The sequence below is a fragment of the Carassius gibelio genome, chromosome B22 (assembly GCF_023724105.1).
Source record: "Carassius gibelio isolate Cgi1373 ecotype wild population from Czech Republic chromosome B22, carGib1.2-hapl.c, whole genome shotgun sequence".
NCBI classification, from domain to species: Eukaryota; Metazoa; Chordata; class Actinopteri; order Cypriniformes; family Cyprinidae; genus Carassius; species Carassius gibelio.
Genome location: NC_068417.1, coordinates 6,778,315 through 6,805,842, shown reverse-complemented (window position 1 = coordinate 6,805,842; position 27,528 = coordinate 6,778,315). Strand labels below are relative to the sequence as shown.

The 27,528-nt window shown below is 37.8% G+C and overlaps 1 protein-coding gene across 1 annotated transcript in view; it reads right to left on the bottom strand.

Annotated features, from left to right (window-relative positions):
• The window catches only part of LOC127987694 (uncharacterized), a 2,462,016-nt gene that overhangs the window by 116,504 nt on the left and 2,317,984 nt on the right, over window positions 1-27,528 (bottom strand). Inside the window, exon 149 of the mRNA XM_052590053.1 lies at window positions 12,942-13,118. Coding sequence (XP_052446013.1) covers window positions 12,942-13,118 — 177 coding nt within the window. The remainder of the gene's footprint in view (window positions 1-12,941; window positions 13,119-27,528) is intronic.

The window sequence follows — 27,528 nt, the reverse complement described above, 5'->3', positions numbered from 1 at the left end:
TAGACAGTTTGTAATAATGTTGAGTGTCCCTGGAATGAAAATGATCGTTGCTAGATGCTGGCGAAAGTGAACGAGGCTTGAGACAGTTGTGAGGGCGCGGGTGCAACCTCTGATGTGTTGCCAGAGCCAGCTTTTATAATTTTATAATACAATTGTATTATCTTTTCTGCTTAATTTGACACTGTAGAAAGATAACAAAGTGGATAGTTGCAGTTCAGAGATATCTTTATGTTATGTTAATTTACAAAAGATTTGAACTAATTACGGTTTATTTTTTATTTACTTTTAGATACACTGACAGTAATAAAGAAAGGCCCATGGACAGGATACCACATTCGGTAAGGCAAAAAAAAAAAAAAAAAAACACATCATGATATTTTGTGCCAGAAACTTAATGAATGCTATTAAAAACCATAGCATTTAGCAATAATACACAAATCTGTTTTGTTTAATAAGTCAATTATCACATATTTGACTTTCTTTAAGCCCTACTTTAAGCATAGTTTTAATAATACTAAATGTTTTATTCTCTCTAATATAAACAGGAATTAATTTCTGTCATTCTGCTGCTCTAACTGAAAAAGAATGACTTAGCCAATCTGAGACTTTGTTCAATGCAGCAGTAAGTTTGATAGCAGCTTGTTTTTTGTCTTAGCATAAGTATAAAGAATTGTATCTGACCTGGACCTCTAGACAAACTGTAGGCAGATCATTATTGTATATGCTAAACAAAATTGTTCCAAGAACCGACCCCTGTGGGACTCCAATATTACAGTCAAGAAATGGTAAGCATGCATTATTAATTATTGTACATTCTTTTCTTACATTTAAGTATGTAAGCACTCCATCCATGTTAATGTATTAGTAGAAAATTTAAACCTTGATAATTTAGATAAAAAACATTGATTAACGGTATAAAAAGTATTTTTAAAATCAAGGAAGATGGCTCCAACAACACATCCCCTAACAAGACTGGATTTAATTTGTTCAATGAAATAACAGTTGGCTGTCTCCATAGAGTGGTGTGTGTGCCCTAAATCCAAACTTCATAGGATGTAATGGAAAATGACCAAGATTTAAATGCTGTACTTACTAATTGAAAACGAACATTTCAGTTTCTTTAGAAACAACTCGTAAAATACTGATAGGTCTATAGTTAATTACATTAGCCGGATCACCAGTCTTATACAGTATGTGTGGTGAGAAGCATTTTTTTTTCATCAACCGCTAGAACAGCAAAATCATTATTATTATTTTTTATTTATTATATATTATTTATTTATTAAATTCTAGCCTATATTTGAAAAGGACTACACACATAAACTGTAAAGAATTATTGAATAAAGTGTTTTTTTTTTTTTTTTCAAAACAAATTTTGTTAAGGTTTAGTTTTTTGTTTTCTCCAGCAATCCTCTGAAAGTGCAGCAGTGTTTAAAATGATTCTCTGAAAACAGACTCAGTCTTACCTCTGTTTCTGTGAGAGACTCATCTTTCCTCTCTTCTCTGACAGACTGCAGATGAACTGTCATTGATCAGCACTGGCTTGAGACAACAATCTGCTGTTCAGTGTGACCTGGAGATGAAGAGGTTAATGAGATCAAGAAATATGTTCAGTTACCAGCAACAGCAACAAAACACACTATAAAATAAAGCGAGCTACAAACTAAAATACTGCCATGTAGAATAACTGAAATAACTAAACAACCAAATGGTCTTAATGAGAAATGACTGGTTTAAAAACACTTTCGATTTCGCGTCACGAAAACAAGAACATAAACCAGAAGCGGAAATACGGAAAAACCTTCAGAAACACATTCGTTTTTGAAAACATACTTGCGGTCTTGTGCACTAAGAAGAGATTTATAAGTCTTTTTTTGCTAAGCTTGTAAATGATAAATGTTTTCTAGGACATGAAATGTATCAAATCTAACGAGCAACGCTTTCTCTTGCTATCTGTGTGTTTTCTGCAGTTACTTTCGTTTTCTTCTTCTTCGTGGGTTTTACTGGAGAGTCTCGAGCGAGCTGAACAGTTACTGCCACCTGCTGTACTGGAGAGAGGATATTACACCTAATACATTTAAACACTGCATTATTATTTTCACTCTTCCTGGACTGTTATCTATCATATTCACTTCAAATGTCTCACATGCAGAGACTTGTATTTATTTCTTACTTTAAATTATTTCAATTCATATTAGGGTACAGTATTAATACTTGTTCTACAGTTTCTGCTTCTTTATTGTGTATAGGCTCAATGTCCAACTGGTCTTTGATTTCATCATTACTTTGTCCAGCTGAGGGTTGAAAAGAGAATCATCCCATATTAAAGACTAAAAAAGTAGTGTTGCGTAATAAAAAAAATAAATAAATAAATAAAATAATAAACAATAGGAATGTACAAATTCAGAAATAAATTTGTTAGAAGCAAATAACATGGTTTATCAGACAATAATGAAGTCAAGTCTGCTTTTTTGTCAATTCTTCACATGTACAGTACATAAATACAGAGAATTGAAACTGCGTTACTCTCAGACTCATGGTGCATACAGATAACACTAACAGTAGAACCTAAAAATACAGATAGATACAGATTAAATATAAAATTGATTGAATTGACAGAATTGATGTGGTGCATGACTAGCCGTTCAAAGCACTTCATGAGAATAGGAGAACATGTGACTAAGTGAGATGTAGAAAATGTCTGTGAAGACATCAGTGAAACACGAAATCTGATGAACTGCTTTATAAACTAATGGTTCTTCAGCCTCATTACTGAAGGATGAATAATAAACACAAGCGGTTTGTTCTTCAGTGTGTTTGGTTCTGCAGGGTTCTAGATCTCTCATGTTCTCTCTGTTCTTCAATAAACTCTGTCTCTGCAGATTTATTCTCTTCATGATGATTTGGACAGTAACGGAGTAGCTTTACTTCGTTACTGTACTTAAGTACATTTTTCAAGTATCTGTACTTTACTGGAGTAGTTTTATTTTGAGCAACTTTTACTTTTACTTCACTACATTCCAAAGCATAAAATCGTACTTTTTACTTCACTACATTTCATAAAACATATCGTTACTCCCTATAATATATCACGTGCTCCGACACGCAGAAGCGGTGTCTGATTCATCATGAACGAACTGAGTCTTTTCAAAATAAACTTTTAAATCGGATCGCGAATCGCACCAAACGATTCGTTTACGAATTAGAATGATCCGATTGCAGCTGTTCTGGAGTCGACCGCTCACTGATTCAAATGAACCGTTTAGTGCGAGTCTACTGAAGTAAGAACCGGGTGATCTTGTGAGCGCGCGTGCGTCTGATGTTGCTAAAAGTAAGTTATGTCGAAATTTTGGATTAATTATTGTAACTGAAAATCATATTTAGGTCAAAACTGTCAGTTGTTTGGGAACTAAATCAGTTGTAAAGAGTGATCTGTTTAAGCCCACTGAAATGCTCGAGTGCAGACGATGCAGATACATCAATTGTACGTAAAAAAACAACAACAACCCCCCCCCCCATAAAATAACACAGATTAAATACAATAACTCATGCACGTTCAAATTCACCGCTGCCGTAATGTTAACAGTTTTATTATATACATATATTGTTTGGATTAACTAGACGAGTAGACAGACATGAATGTTCATCGTACTGAAAATAAGTAAATATTGTTAGCTGATGCTAACTGTCTAGCTAACAAGCTTGTTAGTGCTAAGTTGATGTAATTTTTATAATGTCCAAATATTTTTATTCAGCCACATATATATATATATATATATATATATATATATATATATATATATATATATATATATATATATATATTACATCTGGTTAGAAAAGAAAGGATGTGATGTTCAGAACATGGTAACTACAGTAATTATCAGTGGGAAGAGATGCACCCCGTTTGGCTAAGGGTGTTTTTAAACCACAGACAAGATTTGAGAAGGAAAAAATCATTATGAAATTTGTTTTATTATTTTTTTCCTTAAAATGTTCTTCCTAACTTCAGGCCTTATTATCATGTCATATATACAGTACAGACCAAAAGTTTGGACACACCTTCTCATTCAAAGAGTTTTCTTTATTTTCATGACTATGAAAATTGTAGATTCACACTGAAGGCATCAAAACTATGAATTAACACATGTGGAATTATATATGGAATTATATACATAACAAAAAAGTGTGAAGCTGAAAATATGTCATATTGTAGGTTCTTCAAAGTAGCCACCTTTTGCTTTGATTACTGCTTTGCACACTCTTGGCTTTCTCTTGATGAGCTTCAAGAGGTAGTCACCTGAAATGGTCTTCCAACAGTCTTGAAGGAGTTCTCCGAGAGATGCTTAGCATTTGTTGGCCCTTTTGCCTTCTGTCTGCGGTCCAGCTCACCCCTAAACCATCTGGATTGGGTTCAGGTCCGGTGACTGTGGAGGTCAGGTCATCTGGCGCAGCACCCCATCACTCTCCTTCTTGGTCAAATAGCCCTTGATGCCTTCAGTGTGACTCTACAATCTTCATAGTCATGAAAATAAAGGAAACTCTTTGAATGAGAAGGTGTGTAACTTTGTAACTGTAACTTTCATGTTCTGTAAAACAACTAACTTTAAAATACTTTTTTCTTACTGGTGAAAATCAGATGGTCATCTCTGTTTTCTCTCAGATACATCACAGTGTAAGCTTCACAGTGAACATCACTCTCATCAGCGTAGTCCATATCAACAACAAAAATATCTTGACTCCATATAGTGGTTATTTTGGAAAAAATCCAAGGTATTTTGAGCAGTAGGATTATAAAAAAAATGTGCTAATATAAAATTAAATTAAGTAGCCTATATAAAATTGCAAACATCTATCTTTCAGTACTTTTTTACTTAAGTACATAAAAAATCGAGTACTTTTGTACTTTCACTTGAGTAAGATTGAAAAAGGAGTACTTTTACTCTTACTGGAGTAATATTTTATTATATGTATCTGTACTTTTACTCAAGTACTTGACTTGTGTACTTCGTCCACCACTGATCAAATTTAATTTTTAAGCTTAAGAGTTCTGTGAACTTATTAGGGTTTATGGTGTATGGTAACAGACACTTAAAAATATATATTTTATTGAACTAAAAAATATTAAGTTAATTTGACTTAAAATTTTCGATGTGTATGACAGTCCCAATCATAGTTGTTTGTCCTGCTCGCTATCTGAAAAAAAAAAACATACTAATATGCTGATTTGCTGCTCAAGCATCAAAGTTCATTAAGTTCATTTGCTGACGGTTTCATTTAGATCCATTAATAAAACTAAATGGCCATTGCTTGGATTTAATTTCTATCCAAATGAAATCCTAAATGACACACTACACACTGTGCATATTGTACTCTAGATACTCAACTGTCTGGTGTATGAATATTATAAGATTATTTTATCAACATCTGAGTCTGAGCTCTCCGTTGTGAGGAAAGCTGACAGTTGACTCATGAAGTGTTTGTCTGTTTAAGTCGAGCATTATCCAGAGAAGATCTTGACTTCACTGATGATGAGCTGTTGTTCTTACACCCTCACCAGAGAAAACATCTGGACTCAGACAACTAGACTCCAAGATCAACCAGCAGAAAACAGAGTTGATAACACTGAACACCTCAAACCCCTCAGCAATTAAAGTACAGGAGCAGACCTCTGTAGAAATGAGGAGTTTGTAGAGCTGGGCTTCATCATTAGACATGATGGAGGACAGACAATGACATCAAGAGACGCATTAGCAAGAGCAGAAACAGCTTTATAACACTGAACAATATGTGGAGGTCCAACACTAGAATGACTCTGTATCAGAGCTGTGTCCTTTCCACCTTACTTTACAGATCTGAATGTTAGAGAACGACAGAAGCACTTTACCTAACTATCAACTTTCCACATGATGAACCTCCAGAATCCTGCAGATCTTCTGCTCCAAAACATCTCTGACCAACAACTACTCATGCGGCGCAATTAAGAAAGTACAGCACCTTTAGAAATATATTAACTGAGAAACATAAAAATAAACTAACTAAATAAATAAAAATGCTGACTTCTTTTACCTGCTGTACATATAATAGGAACATTTCTGTTATTATGCATTAGCTATTTATGCTTTATGTTTCATGTCTACAAGTTAGCCTAGATTTAAAACAGTTTAATAATACTTAAAACAGACAAGTAAACTTTTCACTTGTTTTTAACTGTATGTGGCATTTTATTTACATGAAAATATAAAAGTGTTAAAAAGACTAAATGTGTTTGAGTATTTAGAGGAGAGTGAAAGACACAAATGCTGTTAGCTTGTGAAAATGTTTAGTTGATTTGATGAAGGAGAGACTCCATCCACAGAACAAAGACTATATACTGGATACATGTACATTAACAACAGACACACAACTAAATATAAAGTAAAATAGAATAACAATGTGCAGAAAACATGAGATAAGTTTCACACATTGTAGATTTGCTTTATATCTTTTGACACATTTAAGTGCTGCACTTGACAATCACATTTAAACATCTGAATCATTATGAATGAGTTTAATAGAAATATTAAGCTGAAGAGCCAGACAGACTCATCTGAGCTTCTTCCTCCTCTGTTCCAGCTTTACATTAAACACAATGATCATCTGCTTGAATACTAAAGCAACATTAATCATTCAAGATCATGTTTCTAACACACATGCTGCATTATTTGATTGTAAAGTCTGAGTCTCTTCACCTGTATGGATCACATTTACACATTTATCACACATTTATTTCTCCTCATAGACACAGTAGTGAAGCTCTTCTGTGGATCTTCAGCTGATGTTTACTGCTCCTCTCAAGATCACTTCACTTTACGAGATACAGCATTTATCAGCTTCTGGTGATTCAACTATCAGAAACTTTTGGTTTTTGAAATAATCTAATAATAAAAATATGGATTGTCATCTTCAACACTGTAAGGTGGAACAGAAGAGAGAGAGAGAAACAGTGTTCACAACAAATTGCAAATCAGTTACTATTTTACTACAGAGTTAAAAAAGTTACATCTACATGATCTTGCATGGATGTTTCTAAAACAATATTTGTGTTTAAATTACATTTGAACATTAATTCCATTCATATGTTTGTCTCTATTGAGTCAATATAAAGAGAAACACACACTAACGAGTGTACAGCAAATATAATAAATGACAAGGAACAAACACAAATGTGATTTAGTCTTAAAACACAAATCGTTCAGTTAAATGTGTCACTAGTTAAAGCTGTTTGTCTCTAGTTTAAACATGTTTGTATTGATAACAAGCGGCTGGAGGTACATTATCTCTTACAGAAAGTAAGTGTAAAGTAATGTGACGTGTTGCTTGTCAAAGTAAAAACACACAAGAGACAGAGACATTGATTATGTGATGCTGGACGACTGTGAGCTGAAGCTGAATCTGCTCTGATTTTACCAGCGTTTTCCTACAATCTGAACAAATCTATTTCAAACTCTAATGATTCACTATTACTGATCTCATTAATAAAGCAGCTGTTGCTGTAGAAAGCTGTGACAGTCTGCTTTTCTTCTCTTTCCTCCTTTGTGTTCAACATTTTTATCAACTTTACATTTCATTCTGACACAAACCCTTTGAAATAAAGCTTGATGATCATTTGATCAACTCTTTTCACTAATATCTGAAAGTATATATTTGTTCACATATCAGAGGTAAATGAATCTCTTTAATATCACAAAGTGAAGTTTACTCACATCAGTTCACAGTTTGAGTCTCGTAGCACCTCAATGAGCTTCTGCTTTGAGTCTCTAATCATATTGAGTCTCAGATCAATCTCTTTTAGAAACTGCAGAGCTTTTGTGTTTGTCAAGGACTGAGTTAAAGAAGAAACATCTGTAATGCCACAGTCATGAAGACTAGAAAGAGACAAACAGAGGAAGAGAGATCATCTTACAAACAAATCATTAAGATGAAGAATCTTTCACAAATATAATGTGAACACATTCATCATGAGATATTGAGTATAAAGTGTTTTGTTCAACTCTTATGTGCTGTTCGTTTGGGGACGACACTCGTGCTGTTTGGGCTCTCCAGAGAACACAGCCAACAAAAGGACATTTTGTAAAAAAAAAAAAAAAAAAAAACACTAATAACACTAAGTTTATTAATGTTTTAAGTCCACATTCGTGTAGTTTAAGGATCTATGATATTTTCTGGTTGTCACCTCTTCAGACATTTTTTGACAAATGATGTAACAACAAAATCAACATTTTCATTTCAATTGATTGTTTTTTGCGAGTGTAATCGTTCTGCTTTGTGAACCTGTGGAAGGGTTGTCATTTAGATAAAGGGAACATTTGTTTTTATTTCAGCAAACATCATTTGGGGTTTCAAAAGACCTTGAACAGCACATAAGAGTTAAACAAAGTGATTTTCATCATTTTGATTCTTGTCTGTGAATGTTACTGACCTCAATCTCTCCAGTTTACAGTGTGAATCCTTCAGCACGTCACATAAGTGATTCACTCCTGTGTTTCTTATTTGATTCACGCTCAGGTTCAGTTCTCTCAGGTGTGATGGGTTTGATTTCAGAGCTGAAGTCAGGATGAGACACTGTTTCTCTGTAATACTGCATACACACAGACTGAAGACAGAAAGAGAAAACACAATGAATCAGACACGTTATGTTCATGTGTGAGTAATTCATCATGTGTTAACACCATACAGTGCAATAATTAAAATGTTGCTGAAACCTGAAAACATTGAATAAATAATCACACAGCCATAAAAAACTAGGATATTGAGGATATTAGTTACATTTCAAGTTTAGAGAATCTTTAGTTAGACCAAAAAAAGGGGGTTTGTGATTTATAATGTAATTAAGATACAGGATCAACTAAAGAAGCATCTTAAAAATAACATTAAAATGTTCAAATTTATTTTAAATGTAACAAATAAAGAAAATTCTGTTCAGAAATGAAAATTTAATTCAAGATATTTTAAGATTGTAGATTACAGTCAACAAGTACAAGATTTTGTGATCATATTTTGTTCTTATTTTGATGTATGTCTGAGTGAAACAGCTTTAAAAACAAAACTGCTGGACAGGAATTCATGAGTTTTTGATGAAAAGCTGATAATTGTTTGTTATTGCAAACAATAACCCATCGTTTCATCACAATTTCACCATCAAGTTAGGCACATCAACCATAACTCCTTCAAAAACAGCCAGAAGCCTTGGAGTTATGATTGATGATCAGCTGACTTTCTCAGACCACATTGCTAAAACTGTCCGATCCTGCAGATTTGCTTTATTCAACATCAAGAAGATCAAGCCCTTTCTTTGGGAAAATGCTGCACAACTCCTTGTTCAAGCTCTTGTTCTGTCCAGGCTGGACTATTGCAATGCCCTCTTGGCAGGTCTTCCAGACAATTCTATCAAACCTTTACAATTAATCCAGAACGCGGCAGCAAGATTAATTTTTAATGAGCCAAAAAGAATACACGTCACACCTCTGTTTATCAATTTGCACTGGCTTCCAATAGCTGCTCGCAAAAAATTCAAGGCATTGATGTTTGCCTACAAAACTACCACTGGCTCTGCACCCATTTACCTAAATTTGTTACTTCAGACTTATGTGCCTCTAGAAGCTTGCGTTCTGCAAGTGAACGTCGCTTGATTGTTCATCCCAAAGAAGCACAAAGTCACTTTTACAGACTTTTAAATTAAATGTTCCCTTCTGGTGGACTGACCTGCACAAATCAATCCGAGCAGCTGAGTCCTTAGCCATCTTCAGGAATCGGCTTAAAACACATCTCTTCCATCTTTATTTGACCCTCTAACTTTAACACTCACTATTCTAATTCTATTCTTTAAAAAAATCTAACTACCTTTCTAATCTTTTTGTATTCTATTTTCTTTTCATTTATTATGCAATTGTGTGTGTGTGTGTGTGTGTGTGTGAAGACCTCTAACAATAGCTTGCTCCATTCGTTTTTTTATTTCTATTCTATCTGTTTTCTTTTTATTTATTATATTATGTAAAATCCCATGCTACGTGTACTGTGTTAACCTAACTGAGACTTTGTCACACACCTGGACTCATTTAGTGTTTTTGCCCCAGTGACCCAGTTTCTGTCTTCCGTGTTTAGTTTGATTAGTTCCCAGGTGTGTCAATTCTATTCCTCATGTGTTCCATGTCCCTGTTAATTTAGTTATTCCATCCACCTGTGTTTCCCCATTATCCTTTGTACTTAAGCCTTGTCCTTTCAGTTCTGTTTTGTCGGGTCTTCACTTGCTACTTACGTGTGTCTACCTCTGTGCTCCATGTTGGATATCCCCTGTGTTAGATATATTAAAAGCCTTATCCCGTTTATCCTCGACTCCGTATTCCTTCAGGCAGCGTAAAACCGTGACAGAAGACCAGACCTCAAAAGAGAAAGTAGAAAACTGCGTCTTTCCCTCTGTTTTGCTTTCGTTTTTTCTCAGTCTTTTTGTTTTGTAGTGTTTCTATGGATCCCCTCTATCGTCCCGAATTCCTCATCCTTCTGCTGAAGCAGGAAGGACGTTCTCTCGAGGACCATACCAGACAGTTTATTCTATTAGCTAATGCCACCAGCTACCCGGACAACGCGCTCTGCACCTTCTACAACACCAGCCTGAACTCCAAATGCAGAGCGTTGTCGTCCGAAGATGGTCCTCGAGAGGATTTCGCCGCATTCGTGGAGTGGACTCTGGCGAGAAATGACTCATCTTTCACCATCTGCCCCATAGAGGATCTCGCCAGTCCCACTCCCGACCCAGAGACCAGCCAGCCACCACCCCGCCACACGGAGCCAGAGCCCACCGCAGCCGCAGAGCCCGAGCCATTCACCGACAGGGAGCCAGATCTCGAGAGCGCGACTGACCAGGTGTGTGAGCCGGCAACACCGTGCATCGTGGGAGTCCTCGTGGAGATCGAGGGCGTGGAGGAAAGCCCTGCCCACACTCCTGCGACTGAGGGTGAGCTGTTTGCAGTCTCTGAAAGCCATATGAAGCAAGTTCTGGATCTGATGGACTGGTCTATGGAGGTAATCCCTAATTTTCCTGTTTCCCCGCTGGTTCCGTCCAGCCCTGATTCCCCTGTATACCCTCTCAGTCTCCCACTCCTACCTCCTCCAGTCATTTCCTCTGCTCCATTTCCGCTGGTTCCGCCCAGCCCTGAGTTTTCTGTTTCTCCGCTGGTTCCGCCCAGCCCTGAGTTTTCTGTTTCTCCGCTGGTTCCGCCCAGCCCTGAGTTTTCTGTTTCTCCGCTGGTTCCGCCCAGCCCTGAGTTTTCTGTTTCTCCGCTGGTTCCGCCCAGCCCAGAGTTTCCTGTTTCTCCGCTGGTTCCGCCCAGCTCTGAATCTCCTGTGTCTCCGCTGGTTCCGCCCAGCTCTGAATTTTCTGTGTCTCCGCTGGTTCCGCCCAGCCCTGAGTTTTGTTTCTCCGCTGGTTCCGCCCAGCCCTGAATCTTCTGTGTGTCCGCTGGTTCCGCCCAGCCCTGAATCTTCTGTGTTTCCTGTATTCCCTCCCAGCCTGCCTCTCCCGCCTCCTCCCAAACCTGCTGGTCCCTCTACTCCTCTTTCGCTGGTTCCGTCCAGTCCTGATCCTCCTGTCCTTCCTCCCATCCTTCTCCTCTCTCCTCCTCCTAGACCAGCCAGTTCCTCGTCATCCCTGCTGGTGCCAGCCAGTCCCGCAGCTCACCCTCAGTCCGCGCCATCGGGGCGCGGTGGTTCGCCGCTGGACTGCCAGTCTCCAGCTCCGCCTTGGCGTGTTAAGGCCCTGTCTCCGCCTCCAGCCTCCGAGCCCTGGACTCCTCCTCGGTCCTTCGACCCAGCGGCTCCGCCTTGGCTCTTAGCTCCCTCGTCTCCACCGTGGCCTGTCATCCCACCTGCTCCACCGGGCTCCCTCGTCCCTCCGGCTCCACCTTGGTCAGTCGTCGACCATCCCCTGGCTCTGCGGCTGTGCTGCTCCATCTTGGGCTCCTCACCCACCGGTGCAGTCTCCGCCTGTCGGCCCCCTGGTGTCGTCGACCCTTCCTTCACCATGGCTCCTCCCGCCGTCGACTCCACCTTGGATCTCCGTCCTGGCTGGTCTCTGGTGGACCATCTGGCTCCTCCTGCTCCTGGCTCCTCCCTCCGTCGTCTCCTCCCTGGCTCCTCCTTCTGTGGTCCCTGTCTGCTGGCCCCCTCCTGGGAGTCCGTCCTCCACCGGAACCTCCTCCCAAGTTCCCACCCACGCCTCCCTCTGTTGTTTCTACGGTGCGAGGACGCACCTACCGGGAGGGGGGAGTACTGTCACACACCTGGACTCATTTAGTGTTTTTGCCCCAGTGACCCAGTTTCTGTCTTCAGTGTTTAGTTTGATTAGTTCCCAGGTGTGTCAATTCTATTCCTCATGTGTTCCATGTCCCTGCTAATTTAGTTATTCCATCCACCTGTGTTTCCCCATTATCCTTTGTACTTAAGCCTTGTCCTTTCAGTTCTGTTTTGTCGGGTCTTCACTTGCTACTTACGTGTGTCTACCTCTGTGCTCCATGTTGGATATCCCCTGTGTTAGATATATTAAAAGCCTTATCCCGTTTATCCTCGACTCCGTATTCCTTCAGGCAGCGTAAAACCGTGACAGACTTGTTATAGCACTTATATATCATTGCTCTTTTTGTTGTTTTTGATTGCTTCCACTGTCCTCATCTGTAAGTCACTTTGGATAAAAGCGTCTGCTAAATGTAAATGTATTGCTGTGATTTCATGTGACTGACAGGTTTTCCCTCCTTCACATCATCAGACGAGAGAAGAGATGTGTTTATGAGAGAAAGTGATGGTTATTTTCATTAAAGATCACAAGGGTACATTCATTTTTGGAAATAAATGATGTACCCTGATAAATCAATCTGACTGTAACTGCTGTAGAGTATAATGATACTAACTCTAGTTTCTCCAGCTTGAATTGTGTGTTCATCAGTAGATCACTGAGGTGTTTCACTCCAGAGTCTCCTAGTAGTTCATTCCAGCTCAGCTTCAGTTCTCTCAGGTGTGATGGGTTTGATTTCAGAGCTAAAGTCAGGATGAGACACTGTTTCTCTGTAATACTGCATCCACACAGACTGAAGACAGAAAGAGAAAACACAATGAATCAGACACGTTATGTTCATGTGTGAGTAATTCATCATCTGTTAACACCATACAGTGAAATAATTAAAACGCTGCCAAAAACCTTATTATATAACCATAAACAAAAACAGAGGAAAAAAGATGAACAAAGTAGACACAGGATGAACTACAGAACTACTTAAAATAACATTAAATGTGAAAATTGAGTTTAAATGTGAGAAATCAAGAAAATTCTGTTTCTGAATTACAATTAGGGATTCACCGGTTGAAAGGCCATAAATCGGACGGTTTGCGCTTAAAAAACGTGATCGGCTTTTGGCCGGCTTTTGGTCTTTTTTCGACCGATTTTTCCGGAAGTATGCCCGCATGCACAGACTAGATTGTAATCATTCGCTGTCATGTCATTTGTGTGGAAGTATTTCGAAATCTGTTCGCAGGACACGGACAGCCGATCAGCGCCGGAAGTGCAGAGCTACACGTCTGAGGCACAGATAACAGGAAGCGAACAGCCGACTGCACAAAATAAGAGTCCCTTTATCGAGAGGGTATCTGTACCTGTCTGCGCCCTGCATAAGTAAAGACACTGAAGGATGTTCAGATCAACTTCTCACGTGTTGGATGAGAAACCAAACAGACTAACTGTGACAAAACTGAAATGTTTGTTGTTGTTGTAGTAAAGTAGAACTTGCATACACGTTTGAAAAGCCAGAAGTAAACGTCAGTTCTGTATAGGATGATTATTTTTATTTTACCTTAAAATTACATTGACTTAATTTGATTTAAAAATCACCTGCTGTAGCACACTGACAAAAAGTGTTTAATTCATCCCCCCCCCAAAAAAAAAGGCTAATAATGGACATCTATATTTTTTAACTTGAGACAATAGTTATTTATTTTTCCAAGTAAAAAAAAAATATATATATATGTGAATCATTACCATAACACTTTGCATCTTTGTTTTATTCGCACCAACATTATTTGATTTTAACATTTTGGAATAATGTATTTATATAGCATACTTTTATTTAGTCTCACTGGTAAAGACCTTTTTTTTTAATTTAAAACCAAAACAAATACTGAATGCTGATTAAGACACCTCTTATTGAATGTGTGTTGATTGTGTTGTTTGATGCAGAACTATGCAGTTAATGCCTTTAATTTCACATGGTTACAGTTAATCTTTTATTTAAAGCCAGTTCTCTGTAGTTTCAACACAATTCAGAAACAAAAGCTAAATGCTGAGGTCTGTATCATCTATGTTTGTATTGAATGTAGTCTACTTACTGTGCAGTTACTGCCGTTAATTTCAGATGGTTACGGTTATTGTTTTCAATATCCAAAAGCCAATTTGGGCGGTTAAATACCAAATAAACATCTTGTTTATGCACACTTTCCTTCTTTCTTATTTCTTGTTTAAAGATAAAAATTAAGAAAAAACGCACATCAGTATCGGATGTGAAAAATCATGATCGTGCATCCCTAATTACAATTTACTTAAAGACATTTTTAACTTTTTTTGTAATTGTCTTTCTTTACTGTACAGGTCTGAGTGAATAATAATAATATTTTGGTCCATTAATGAACTGGATTACTGTGATCTCCGGTGATTGACTGAGATGAGACCCTCGAGCAAGAACTGAACCACAACTGTTCCTCAGTGCTGCAGGTGTGTGTGTGTGTGTGTGTGTGTGTGAGAGTGTGTGTGTGTGTGTGAGAGTGTCTTCACTGTGTGTGTGCGTGTGAGAGAGTGTGTATGTGTTCACTGTGTGTGTGTGCGTGTGAGAGAGTGTGTGTGTGTGTGTGAGAGAGTGAGAGAGAGAGAGTGTGCGTGTGTCTGTTCAAGGTGTGTGTGTGTGTCTTCACTGTGTGTGTGTGTTGGTTTTTGTGGTTTACAAGGACTTTTGACCTGAATACGCACCAGCATTACAGGGACATTTGGGTTTATGAGGACAGGGCCCATGTCCTTATAATTCCGACAGTGTAGATGCCTTTCTCTATGTCCCAGAAGCTCCCTCTCAAAGTTTCGCGCCATGTCCTAATATACCACAAAAATCTGAAATTTTACTATACACTGTGTATCCTCTGAGCTCGGGAGTGCGCCCCTGCAGCCCGGACCCGGTACTGCATCCGCGTCATCGAAAATTTGCATATTTTACACTTGTGTAATTTTGGAGGCCGCTGATTGGCTAGATCGGCACCGGAGGGCGGGAAATCGCAAAAACAAAATGGCGGCGGTGGGCGGGGCTACATTCTGCCGCTAATAGCTCCGTACAAGTAAGTTAATGCAGTTTGGTAATTATTTAAACATTTTTTGCTATAATTTATCGATTGTATATGATTATATAAATGCATAATGATCGTGCAATTAAACATATTCCTTAAATATCATCATATAACGTATGAATGTGACATCAAAGCTGAAATTACTCAGTTTAATATCAGTATATTAATGTAACGCTATTAATGTAACATTTCATAGATTGTTATTTAAATATATTATTATTATTATAATTATAAATCCCGTATACTCGTGCTCTAATCAGCGAGGCAAGCGTGACGGTTTATTACTTCCTGTTTGGACCGGACGCAATCTGTGCACCTGAAGCGAAGACATCTGTGGTGTGAAGCTGTTGGAAACAACTATTATATTAAAGGTTAGTAATACTTTTTTTTAAATCGTTTCTCTGAGAGCTTGTGGCTCAGTTTGGCTTGTTCGTGAGTGTCTTCAGTGCTCTTTAGAAAGCAGCTAGCGCGTGATGCTAATGGCGCTATCGTGATTACTGTAAGTCTCCTCTATTAAGAGTAACATCAGACGAGAATCAGCAGTGCTTGTCAGTTTATCTTCTTTTTGTTCACAGTATAACTGTAAAAGTAATAGAACAGTCCAGCCATCAATAATCTGTTGTCATGGCTACAGTCTGTGAAGGGGAGGGGCAGTTCTGTTTAATATTATTACTGTTCAGCTTGGTTTAATTAATAAACACATATATGTGCTCTTTTCACTTCTTAATACTTACTGTATATAATAAGTAAAGTCACCTTTATTTGTATGGTGCTTTGTAGCATACAGATTGTGTCAAAGCACTTTTACTAAGATAACCAGTCAAAATAGTATATTCAGCATATGCTCAGAATACATCATATTTAACATGTATTCTGTTCAGTAGAACTGTCATTATTAATTTGCATATTAAGTTGAAAACAAACACACGTAATATTGTCAGATGGAGGCCAACAGTTCTTATTGTTATTAAAGCAGACACATGAGAGGATGGCTGAAGGTGCGAGGCGAAGGAGAAAGCTGAGGCCATACAGTTTTCACTTCAACAGAAAGACCATAATGGGCTCAAGGGCAGGTTCATCACTGATCTTAAAGGTGAGTTAATTTATTTTGTCATCGTATAGTCACCATTAAGTTGTCTCAGTCCTGTATATCTTTTGTTGGGCAAAATAAGACATTACTAACCATTTGATGGTTTCTAAATGATGACAGAATTTTCTTTCTATAGCACTATTCGGACGGGACTAGTTTTCTAAACTACGTTTGAGTTTCGATTCTTACCACCTGACGTCTGTGATTTTCATGTACCAATTCGGACAGGACTAACATCTCCGTGTTTATTACATTATGCATCTAATGTGCATCTGGGCGTCACAGAGATCACGTGCTCTATATGCGTGCATTGCATTCATTCAGAATGATTGCCTTAGTATTATTACACAATAAATACTAAATGGCTAGTATAACAAAACCATGTTAATGTGTGGTTCCTTTAGTTTAACTTGTTTTCCTTTTTTTTTTTTATTAAATGTAATTAAAACATTATGTAACTGAGTGCATAAATGAGCGTGAGTAATCTTACCTGATGCTGATATTACAATAGCCGGTATTAACAGTTTACGCGATCTTGCTCTTGATTTTATTATTTGTATTATTTTTTTATTATTATTTTATTTATTTGCCGCTAAGCAAATCTATCAAACATCTGCGCGGTAAGAGCATCTACGGCAATTCACGTTGGCCAAAACACACAAGGAAACACGTTGTGAAATAAAATATCACCGGCAATCACAGACATTCGCATTCAGACGGGATTAGTTTTCTCAGAGGATCACTGAGTTTGCTGAAAAACGGTAGGTAATTTGCTCTGGAATTATCACAGAGGTTGTGTGAGAAAAACACAGACGTGGCAGATTCGGACGGGATTAAAATCACCAAGTATGTCTGTGAAACACAGATTTCTCTAACGACCCCCTGTAAAACTAGTCCCGTCCGAATAGGGCTTTAGCCTTTAAAAGTGTCTTGTGTACTAAAGCTGTCTCTGGTTGATGACGTGTGGTTCTCTGTGATGGTTTCACCTCTCTGTTGTTGTGTAGGGAGGGGTGTGTTCAGCTGTACTGACTTTGAGAAAGGAGATTTCCTGCTGGAATACAGAGGAGACCTCATCAGCAAAGAAGAATGTGAGCGGAGGCAAAGAATATATCACCATGCACTTAAAGTTTTCATGTTTGAGTTTCGCTACAATGGAAAACTCCTCTGGTATGTACACGTGTTTGATCTACATGTTTACTGATAATTAAATTACATGATTCTAAATGTGTCAGTGGACATGTCAGTGGTCATGTGTTTTCAAAGCTTGGTGATGAGTGTTAAATGATTGGTGATCACAGAATATGACATCTGCTGGTCCTAAGGTTTCAGTGCTGATATTGTCTGTCTCTTGTTTAGTGTCGATGCAGCCCGAGATGACGGTTCTCTTGGGTGGCTTGTAAACAATGACCATATTAACCCAAACAGCAGGATGAAGACAATTCGTGTGGATGGAAAACCTCACTTATGTTTATTTGCCACAAGGAGCATCTGTCCTGGTGAAGAGATCACATATGATTATGGTGATTCTGAGTGGCCATGGAGATGCACGGTACTGACACTTCAATACTGTCCATTCTGATTTATTGGATTATAGTAAAGTTATTAAACATCAGTTGTTACCAGTTAAGTTAATGTTAATGAGTTAACATGGTCTTGATGTCACATTGTGTGTATATTTACACCTGTGTTACGAGGACCCTGTTTTATGAGGACCATCTTAAGAACATGGTCTTGTGTGTGTGTTTACACCTGTTTTACGAGGACCCTGTTTTATGAGGACCATCATAAGAACATAGTCTTGTGTGTGTGTGGGTTTACACCTGTGTTACGAGGACCCCGTTTTATGAGGACCATCATAAGAACATAGTCTTAACATGGTCTTGATGTCACATTGTGTGTGTATTTACACCTGTGTTACGAGGACCCTGTTTTATGAGGACCATCTTAAGAACATGGTCTTGTGTGTGTGTTTACACCTGTTTTACGAGGACCCTGTTTTATGAGGACCATCATAAGAACATAGTCTTAACATGGTCTTGATGTCACATTGTGTGTGTATGTTTACACCCGTGTTACGAGGACCCTGTTTTATGAGGACCATCATAAGAACATGGTCTTGATGTTTGAGTGAAGAATCTCAAGGCATTTCTCAATATCAAGGAAGGATCCTCGGAAGCCAGTATTTCAAGGATGCTACATCATTGACATCCGTCGAAGGACTGTTCCAATGTCGAGGATCCTCAGAATTTCAACCAAGGACTGAGTCCTTCATTCGAAAAATATCCCATACACAGGAAAGGATGCATATGTGTATCTTTCACGCTCTCAAATCACCCACAATCCTATGCGCGCAGCTTTGCTATCTTGTTCAAAAATTAAAAAATGTTGAATGTTAGCAGAGTCGGAGCGTTAACGGTTTTTATTTACGTTACCAAACATTTGTTATAACTGTAGTAAATATAAGTAAAGTTTGCCAGTACAAATTACTACCATATTGATATTGTAAATTATACAAATACAAATTACGTTATTGATGGCTAACTGAACCGGACCTGTCATTTAACAATTGTTAGCTTGGTTGCGTCATCAGCATTTTTTTTATAAATAACTAGTTAAGTTGTCCAAAGTAATTTAACGTTAATATTATACCATTATACCACAGCGTTATTCAAACTGACCTTTTTACTGACGTAATGACGCAATGACGTGCACTTGCTAGCCTGTTCCATTTACGTGTTCTCCGAATGCTAAAGAGGAGTCTCGCCTAGCCTCTGAAGGAAGTGACTTGGAAGGACCAGTCCTACCAAGGAAGTATCCTTAACTTTGAGAAACGCCTTCAGTGTGTCGTTTGTTTGACAAAAGCCTGGTATTTGAAGACCGTAGTTATCACCATGACATTGGGCAGTGTGGATGTGAAATATTAGGCTAAATATGGATCATTCACATCTCATTGTTGCCATATGATATTGAAAACGTCTAATTGTTATCTTTAGATTAAGTATATTGTAATAGAAGTTGGTAAAAAGTCGGTCCCCTTGTTTGAAATTGACTTTCAGGCTGTATACTACTGTATTCTGCAGTTTTATCATATTTGTGTCAGCATTATTATTATTATTATTATTTTGGCTTTTTTATTTAAATAACATTCTCCAAGATTGCATATTATTTATTCAAAACTTTCAGTATTTTCAAATGATAACTGAGTAGAATCAGTGTCTAAAGAACCTAAAGAACTCTGAACAAGGCACAGCAGCTATAAAGGTGTCCAAGAAGTTCTTGAAATAATTGTGTTAGTCCTTAAAAGAGTAGAACAGATTACGTTGTCCACATGTCTTGGTTTCATGCTGTATAACTAACACAGACACTGTATCTCAAATCACCAGTTTTCAAATGCTTGAAATAAAGTGTCCACATTTGTCTAGTTACCAATGTCCCGGTAATAACAAGGATACAAATAGACCAGACTTTTTTCAAACTAATACCACACTGAGACTCTTCAGTCAAGTCAAGACCATGTTCTTATGAAGGTCCTCGTAACACAGGTGTTAACATGCACACAACCTGACACACTGCAATATACATGCATGTGATGTAATACTTACAAAGTCATGAACATTAACTTGGGTGACACTTTTAAATATTGATTTGAAATATTGTAATCTTACTTGTAAATTACATTGATAAAATATTTGATGCACTCATTTATTGTCACAGATGTCTAATTTGATGTTCTTTTCTAGACTTTTCTATAGTGTGGTTGAACCGTCCACTCTTGAAGTCAACACTCTGTCCCAGTCAGAAGACAAAGACGTATAGAAGGTACTGCGACTGATTGATTGATTAATTGATTGATTTAATTTGAATGAAATTTTTTTGATTTCATGTGTGAGTGATCAGCAGTGTTTGGAATAACGGCGTTTAAAAGAACGGCGTTAGGTAACGACGTTATTTTTTCAGTAATGGGGTAATCTAACGAATTACTTTTCCCGTCGTTACAACGCCGTTAACATTACTGGACGTTAAATGCGGTGCGTTACTATGCATTGATTTAATAAACTATGCAATCCAAACGCCCCCCTGGCTCACACAGCGAGTGAGGAGTTGGGTTAATGACGAGATTAATACACGCGGCAGCAGCGCCAAACACACACACGCACGCAACAGCGACACAGAGATTTGCAGCAGAAATGGTGAGTCAGGAGCAATCCGATGAAAAGTTGGCATTTTCAAGGTGAATATAAGCACTACTTCAAATTCATTGTGGTCAAAGGCAAGAACGTGCATGTAATGTGTACATGTAATGTGTGACACGCATCTACAAAGTTAGTGGCCCAAAACACTTTTCTTACAAAGATAATACTTGAAGTGCAGGATAAAACTCTTGCTTTCTGTTGACGTGCAATAAATATCGAAAGTTATGTACGAACACCTGTCTGTTCTACTCATTTCAACTGACATGTGAAAACTGCAAAAAAATAAATAATACAAATTCTCTGACATATAGCAACTTTTTTTTTACAGTAACGCAAATAGTTACTTTCCCTGGTAACGAGTTACTTTTATTATAGAGTAATTCAGTTACTAACTCAGTTACTTTTTGGAACAAGTAGTGAGTAACTATAACTAATTACTTTTTTAAAGTAACGTTCCCAACAGTGGTGATCAGTCAGTGTTTATGTGATATACTTAGCTGTTACCAAATGTATGTAATTTAATGACCTGTTTTCACTTTCAGTAATATTAGTCGATGTCTGAATCAGGAGTGTCCAGACTCGGACCTGTAGGGCCAGTGTCCTTCACACACCTGCCTGGAGGTTTCTAGTATTATCTGCTTCAGGTGTGTCTGGGGTTGGAGTTAAACTCTGCTGGACACCGGCCCTCCATGACAGAGTCTGGACACCCCTGCTCTAAATACAGATATGTAGTAATATATGGACCAGTACCTTTCAAGGTCTATAACGTAAATGTTCTATTATGATTGTAAGTGATCTTATTAACTAAATGACCACAACTTCCCTGTCATTAAAAATACATTAAGTTATTATTGAAAGACAGTGTAGCTCTTAATAAAGTATCACATGTATGTTTTAGGAGAACATTGAGATTGAAGGTACGTCCATCCTAGCATGCGTAGCACAGCGGGTCTTTGAAACTCACAGGGAGGTTTAAGGAAACTCTTCTCTGAAATATGTCTTGTGTTCACTGTAGAATGTAGTGTCATTAGGTATGGTTTATAAATGGTGTGTGATTGTGTTCGACTTCTGAATGCAGATGTTTTTCATGTTCTGAGTTTTATTTTTCATTGAAGATGAGATCAACATGACGGATTCTGATGGTGATCCTGAAGAAAGTGATGGTGATTCTGAAGATGATGCTCTTGCTGGAGCTGCAGGAGACTCCAGTAATGCTGGTAAGTGTTTTTTTTTAAATAATCAAAGTTAAAAAATATTATTTGGTAACGCTTTATTTTAGGGTCTTTAAACTGCAGTGGTGTGAAAAAGTGTTGGACCCCTTCCAAAATTTTTTATTTTTTTTTGCATGTTTGTCACACTTAAATGTTTCAGATCATCAAACTAATTTAAATATTAGTCAAAGGTAACTAACATAAAAGCCAGTGCAGAGACTGTAAAATTGGGGTAATATGATCATATTTTCTTGACCTTGTAAGGACTCTAGCCGCTGCATTTTGGACTACCTGTAGCTTGTTTATTGAAGAAGCAGGACAACCACCTAGAAGTGCATTACAATAGTCCAGTCTAGAGGTCATGAATGCTTGAACTAGCTTTTCTGCATCAGAAACAGATAACATGTTTCGTAGCTTGGCAATGTTTCTAAGAAGGAACAATGCTGATTTGTAACATTGGAAATATGATTTTCAAAAGACAAGTTGCTGTCTAATATAACACCCAGATTTCTGACTGTAGAGGAAGTAACATTACATCCGTCTAGTTGCAGATTGTAATCTACAAGATTCTGTGTAGTGTTTTTTTTTGGTCCAATAATTAATATCTCTGTCTTATCCGAATTTAATAGGAGAAACTTATTTGTCATCCAATCTTTTACATTTTTAACACACTCTGTTAGCTTATATAATTTAGAAGTTTCATCTGGTCTCGTTGAGATATATAGTTGAGTATCATCAGCATAACAGTGGAAGCTAATTCCGTATTTTCTAATAATATTACCAAGGGGCAACATGTATATTGAAAATAGAAGGGGACCTAGGATGGATCCTTGTGGCACTCCATATTTTACTGATGATAAATGAGATGACACCCATGTAAATAAACAAAATGGTAGCGATCGGACAGGTAGGATCTAAACCATCTTAGAGCCTGCCCTTGGATACCTGTATAGTTTTGTAATCGATCTATGAGTATGTCATGATCTATGGTGTTGAACGCAGCACTAAGATCAAGTAAGACTAGAAATGAGATGCAGCCTTGATCTGACGCAAAGAACAGGTCATTTGTAATTTTAACAAGTGCAGTTTCTGTGCTATGGTGGGGCCTAAAACCTGACTGAAATTCTTCATACAGATCATTTTTATGCAGGAAGGTGCTCAATTGAGCAGACACAACTTTTTCAAACATTTTAGACATAAATGGGAGATTTGAAATAGGTCTATAATTTGCCAGTTCACTAGGATCTAGTTTTGGTTTCTTAATAAGAGGCTTGATAACCACCATCTTAAATTGTTTTGGGATGTGACCTAAAGAAAACGATGAGTTAATGACGATAATGTTAAAAAATAAGGAACCAACACTTTTTCACACCACTGTATTTTCTTATTAGCATGCATATTCTACATTCCTAATCTTACCCAATACATTAATGTAACAACTGCCTTATTTACTATTAATAAGCCGCAAATTAGGAATTTATTGAGGGAAACGTAGTTAATTGTTCATAAGTGTTCCCTATTCAAAACCTTATATTGTATTAATCCAGCATTACTAGCAGAATATTACTAAAATTAGGGATGCATCAGTTTTGTATTAGTGTATTATCTGGCTATTCCAATATGTTGATACTTAGTGTTTAGGCAAACTGATAAATGAGTGAAAAACTGATAAATGAGTGTTTCAAAAATAAACGTTTAACTGGCCAATTCCATTACACTCTCTCTCTCTCTCTCTCTCTCTCTCTCTCTCTCTATATGTATGTATGTATGTATGTATTTATGTATGTGTCTTTTCTGTTTGAGTTACTTCTAAGTTTCCTGATCATTATGTGACTGTTTGTCTGCAGGTGTTCAGAAGATGCCCATTGAGAGCACCACTGAACTTCCTGAAGGTACCAGAGGTTTACATTGCAATAGCACCATCAATGTAAGTACATGAGCTTTTATAGAGATGGAACTCACTAAAGTATGTATTCTTCTGTACAGAGAGTGAGAGTGTGGCAGAAACTGAAAACCCACGGAGAGGGCAGAAAGTGCCCTGGTCAAATGCTGAAGTTACAGCTGTAATCAAACATTTTAAGGACCACAGAGCAAAAGGAAACTGGCCACACTGACTGAATGCCAGCAGTGTAAAACTGCTGAGGATCCTGTTTTGGTGAGATGCAGTGCACAGAGCATACAGGATTTAGTAAGAAACCGAAGAATCATCTTAAAAAGGAAAGCCCAAAGCAAGTGATGTTACAGTACATCCTGTGTCTTATTGATGCCATTCAATTAACATTAGCACTTTAGTTGTTGTTTTTATTTCCCATAGTGCAAAACTGTTATGGCAGCAGTTCATACAAATATCTCCATGTAGAAATCAAGTTCAACTGTTAGTTTGTCCAAAAATGACAAAATTGTGTAAATTTCTCTTTGATTTTTGGATGACCTGTCCCTTAAAGAGTATTTCATTTCCAGAATGAAAACTGTCATCATGTACTCACCCTACACTTGATCCAGACCTGCATCAGTTTCTTTCTTCTGTTGAACACAACAGAAGATCTGTTAGTATCTGAACAGTTGATGGGCACTGTTAACTTCTATAGTACGAAAAAAATAATACCATAGAAGTTAACAGTGCCCATCAACTGTTCAGATACTAACAGATCTTCTGTTGTGTTCAACAGAAGAAAGAAACTGATGCAGGTCTGGATCAAGTACATGATGACAGAGTTTTCATTCTGGAAGTTAATGAATCCTAGATAAATCAGTTTCTCTACACATCTGCAGCATGCATTGTGTGCTCCGAGTTAATCGCATGTTTACTGTGTATTTAGTAGGGATGCACTGATCATGATTGTTCATAGCCGATAACGGGTTTTTATTTATTTTTTATTTTTTACAAGCAAACTGTCCGATTCCGATACAGATTTCCTATTATTATTATAATTTTTTTTTTTTAAGCAACAAACAAGAAAGGAAAGTATGCATAAACAAGATGTTTATTTGGTATTTAATAGGCCAAACTGGCTTTTGGCTATTGAAAACAATAACCGTAATCATCTGAAATTAACGGCAGTATCTGCACAGTAAGCAGACTACATTCAATACAAACACAGATGGTACAGTCATCAGCATTTAGCTTTTGTTTTTGAATTGGGTTGAAACTACAGAGAACTGGCCTTAAATGAAAAGATTAACTGTAACCATGTGAAATTAAAGGCAATAACTGCATAGTTCTACAGTCCAAACAACACAATCAACACACATTCAGCATTAGCATTCAGTATTTTAGTTTTTAAATGTGGGTTTAAATTTAAAACAAGGTCTTTACCAGTGAGACTAAATAAAAGTATGATATATAAATATTATTCCAAAATGTTAAAATCAATTTTAATTTTATTCGCACAAATGGTGTGAATAAAACACAGATGCAAAGTGGTTCATTCTCCCAATTAAAAAAAAAAAAAAAATAGAGTAATGATTCACATCTGTATATATTTTTTTACTTGAGCCAATGAAAAATAAATAACTATTCTCAAGTTAAAAAATATAAATGTGAATCATTACCCTAAAATATTTTAATTGGATGAATGAAACTCTTTTTTTTTCAGTGTGCTACAGCAGGTGATTTTCAAATCAAATTAAGTCGATGTAATTTTAAGGAAAAAGAAAAATAATCCTATACTGAACTGACGTTTACTTCTGTCTTTTCAGTCGTTTCTCATCCAGCTCGCAAGAAGTTGATCTGAACTTCCTTCACTGTCTTCGCTTGTGCAGGGCACGGAAAAGTACGATACGCTCGCGCAGCTTCAGTGAGCACAGGAAAGGCTTTTATTTGTGCAGCAGTACACCAGCGGCTGTTCGCTTCCTGCTGTCTATTCCTCAGACGTGTAGCTCGTGCTGCCCGTGTCCAGCACACAGATTTTGAAATACTTCCACACAAATGGCATGATAGCGAATGGTTACAATGTAGTCTGTGCACGCGGGCGCACTTACGGAAAAATCGGCTGAAGGAAAAAAAAAAAAAAAAAAAGCCAATTGCCGTTCGTGTATTTTATGCAAAAACCGTCCAGTTCCGATTTATGGCCAGTCAACCGGTGCATCCCTAACATTTAGTGAGGTTATTACAACATGAGGCATGCCTTTTGAGGTATAGTTTTTTTTTTTTTTTTTTTTTTGGTAAATTAGACTTAATTATTTGTTGTTGTTTTTTATTTGTGTGGCATTCCTTTTTTTATAGAAAGATTACCCATTTTAATAATAAGTTTTTTGTTTATTTGTTTTTATGTCACAAATTAAAGTCATTATTAAAGTACTTCTAAAACACATTGGTGTCTGTAATGTTTTGTATTGTGTTAAAGATCCAGTAAACCACCTCAGTCTTGGTAATGCAGCAAAGTGACATGTCCGTGTGTTGTGTATGATCAGGTTCTAGTAAATCACATTTGTCCCTGTAATGTTGGACGATGTGCAGTTGTGTATTGTGTAAAAGATCCTGTACTCTTTAACCACCTCAGTCTTGGTAATGCAGCATCGGGACATGTCTGTGTGTTGTGTATGGGGTCATGTACCTGTAAAACACATTGGTCCCTGTAATCCAGAGAACGGACATGTTTTGTGTATTGTAAAACGAGTGTCCTCATAAATCAATCTGACCCTATAAATCCCAATTATGTAATGGGCGGGAACATTATAGGAGGGGCGTGACAGTCCTTGTGTACCACCAAAATATCATATTGTCATATTATCCATTCTATTGTGTGTAAAGAAAACCCAAAGTGATATTTGTATTCTGCAGAGCAAAACAAAATTTTTGATAGTTTTATCATCTCTGTAGGACACCGGGAAAGGGGTGTCCCCTTAAACCACCATCCAACTGGTTTGGCCATCAGAGTACTGCTAAACCACAAAAACCAGTATGTGTGTGTGTGTGTGTGTGTGTGTGTGTGTGTGTGTGTGTGTCTTCACTGTGTGTGTGCATGTGAGAGAGTGTGTGTGTGAGAGTGTCTTCACTGTGTGTGTGTTTGAGAGAGTGTGTGTGTGTGCGTGTGAGAGAGTGTGTGTGTGTGTGTGTGTTCACTGTGTGTGTGCGTGTGAGAGTGTGTGTGTGTGTGAGAGAGAGAGAGAGTGAGTGTGCGTGTGTCTGTTCAAGGTGTGTGTGTGTGTGTGTGTCTTCATTGTGTGTGTGTGCGTGTGAGAGAGTGTGTGTGTGTTCACTGTGTGTGTGTGTGTGTGTGTGTGTGAGAGAGAGTGTGCGTGTGTCTGTTCAAGGTGTGTGTGTGTGTGTGTGAGAGAGTGTGTGTGTGTGAGGGAGTGTGTGTGTTCACGGTGTGTGTGCGTGTGTGTGTGTGTGTGTGAGAGAGAGTGAGAGTGTGCGTTTGTCTGTTCAAGGTGTGTGTGTGTGTGTGTGTGTGAGAGTGTGTGTGTGTGTGTCTTCACTGTGTGTGCGCGTGTGAAAGAGTGTGTGTGTGCGTGTGAGAGTGTGTGTGTGAGAGAGTGTTTGTGTGTGTGTGAGTGAGAGAGTGAGAGAGAGAGAGAGTGCGCGTGTGTCTGTTCAAGGTGTGTGTGTGTGTGAGAGTGTGTGTGTGTGTGTCTTCACTGTGTGTGTGTGTGTGTGAGAGAGTGGGTGTGTCTTCACTGT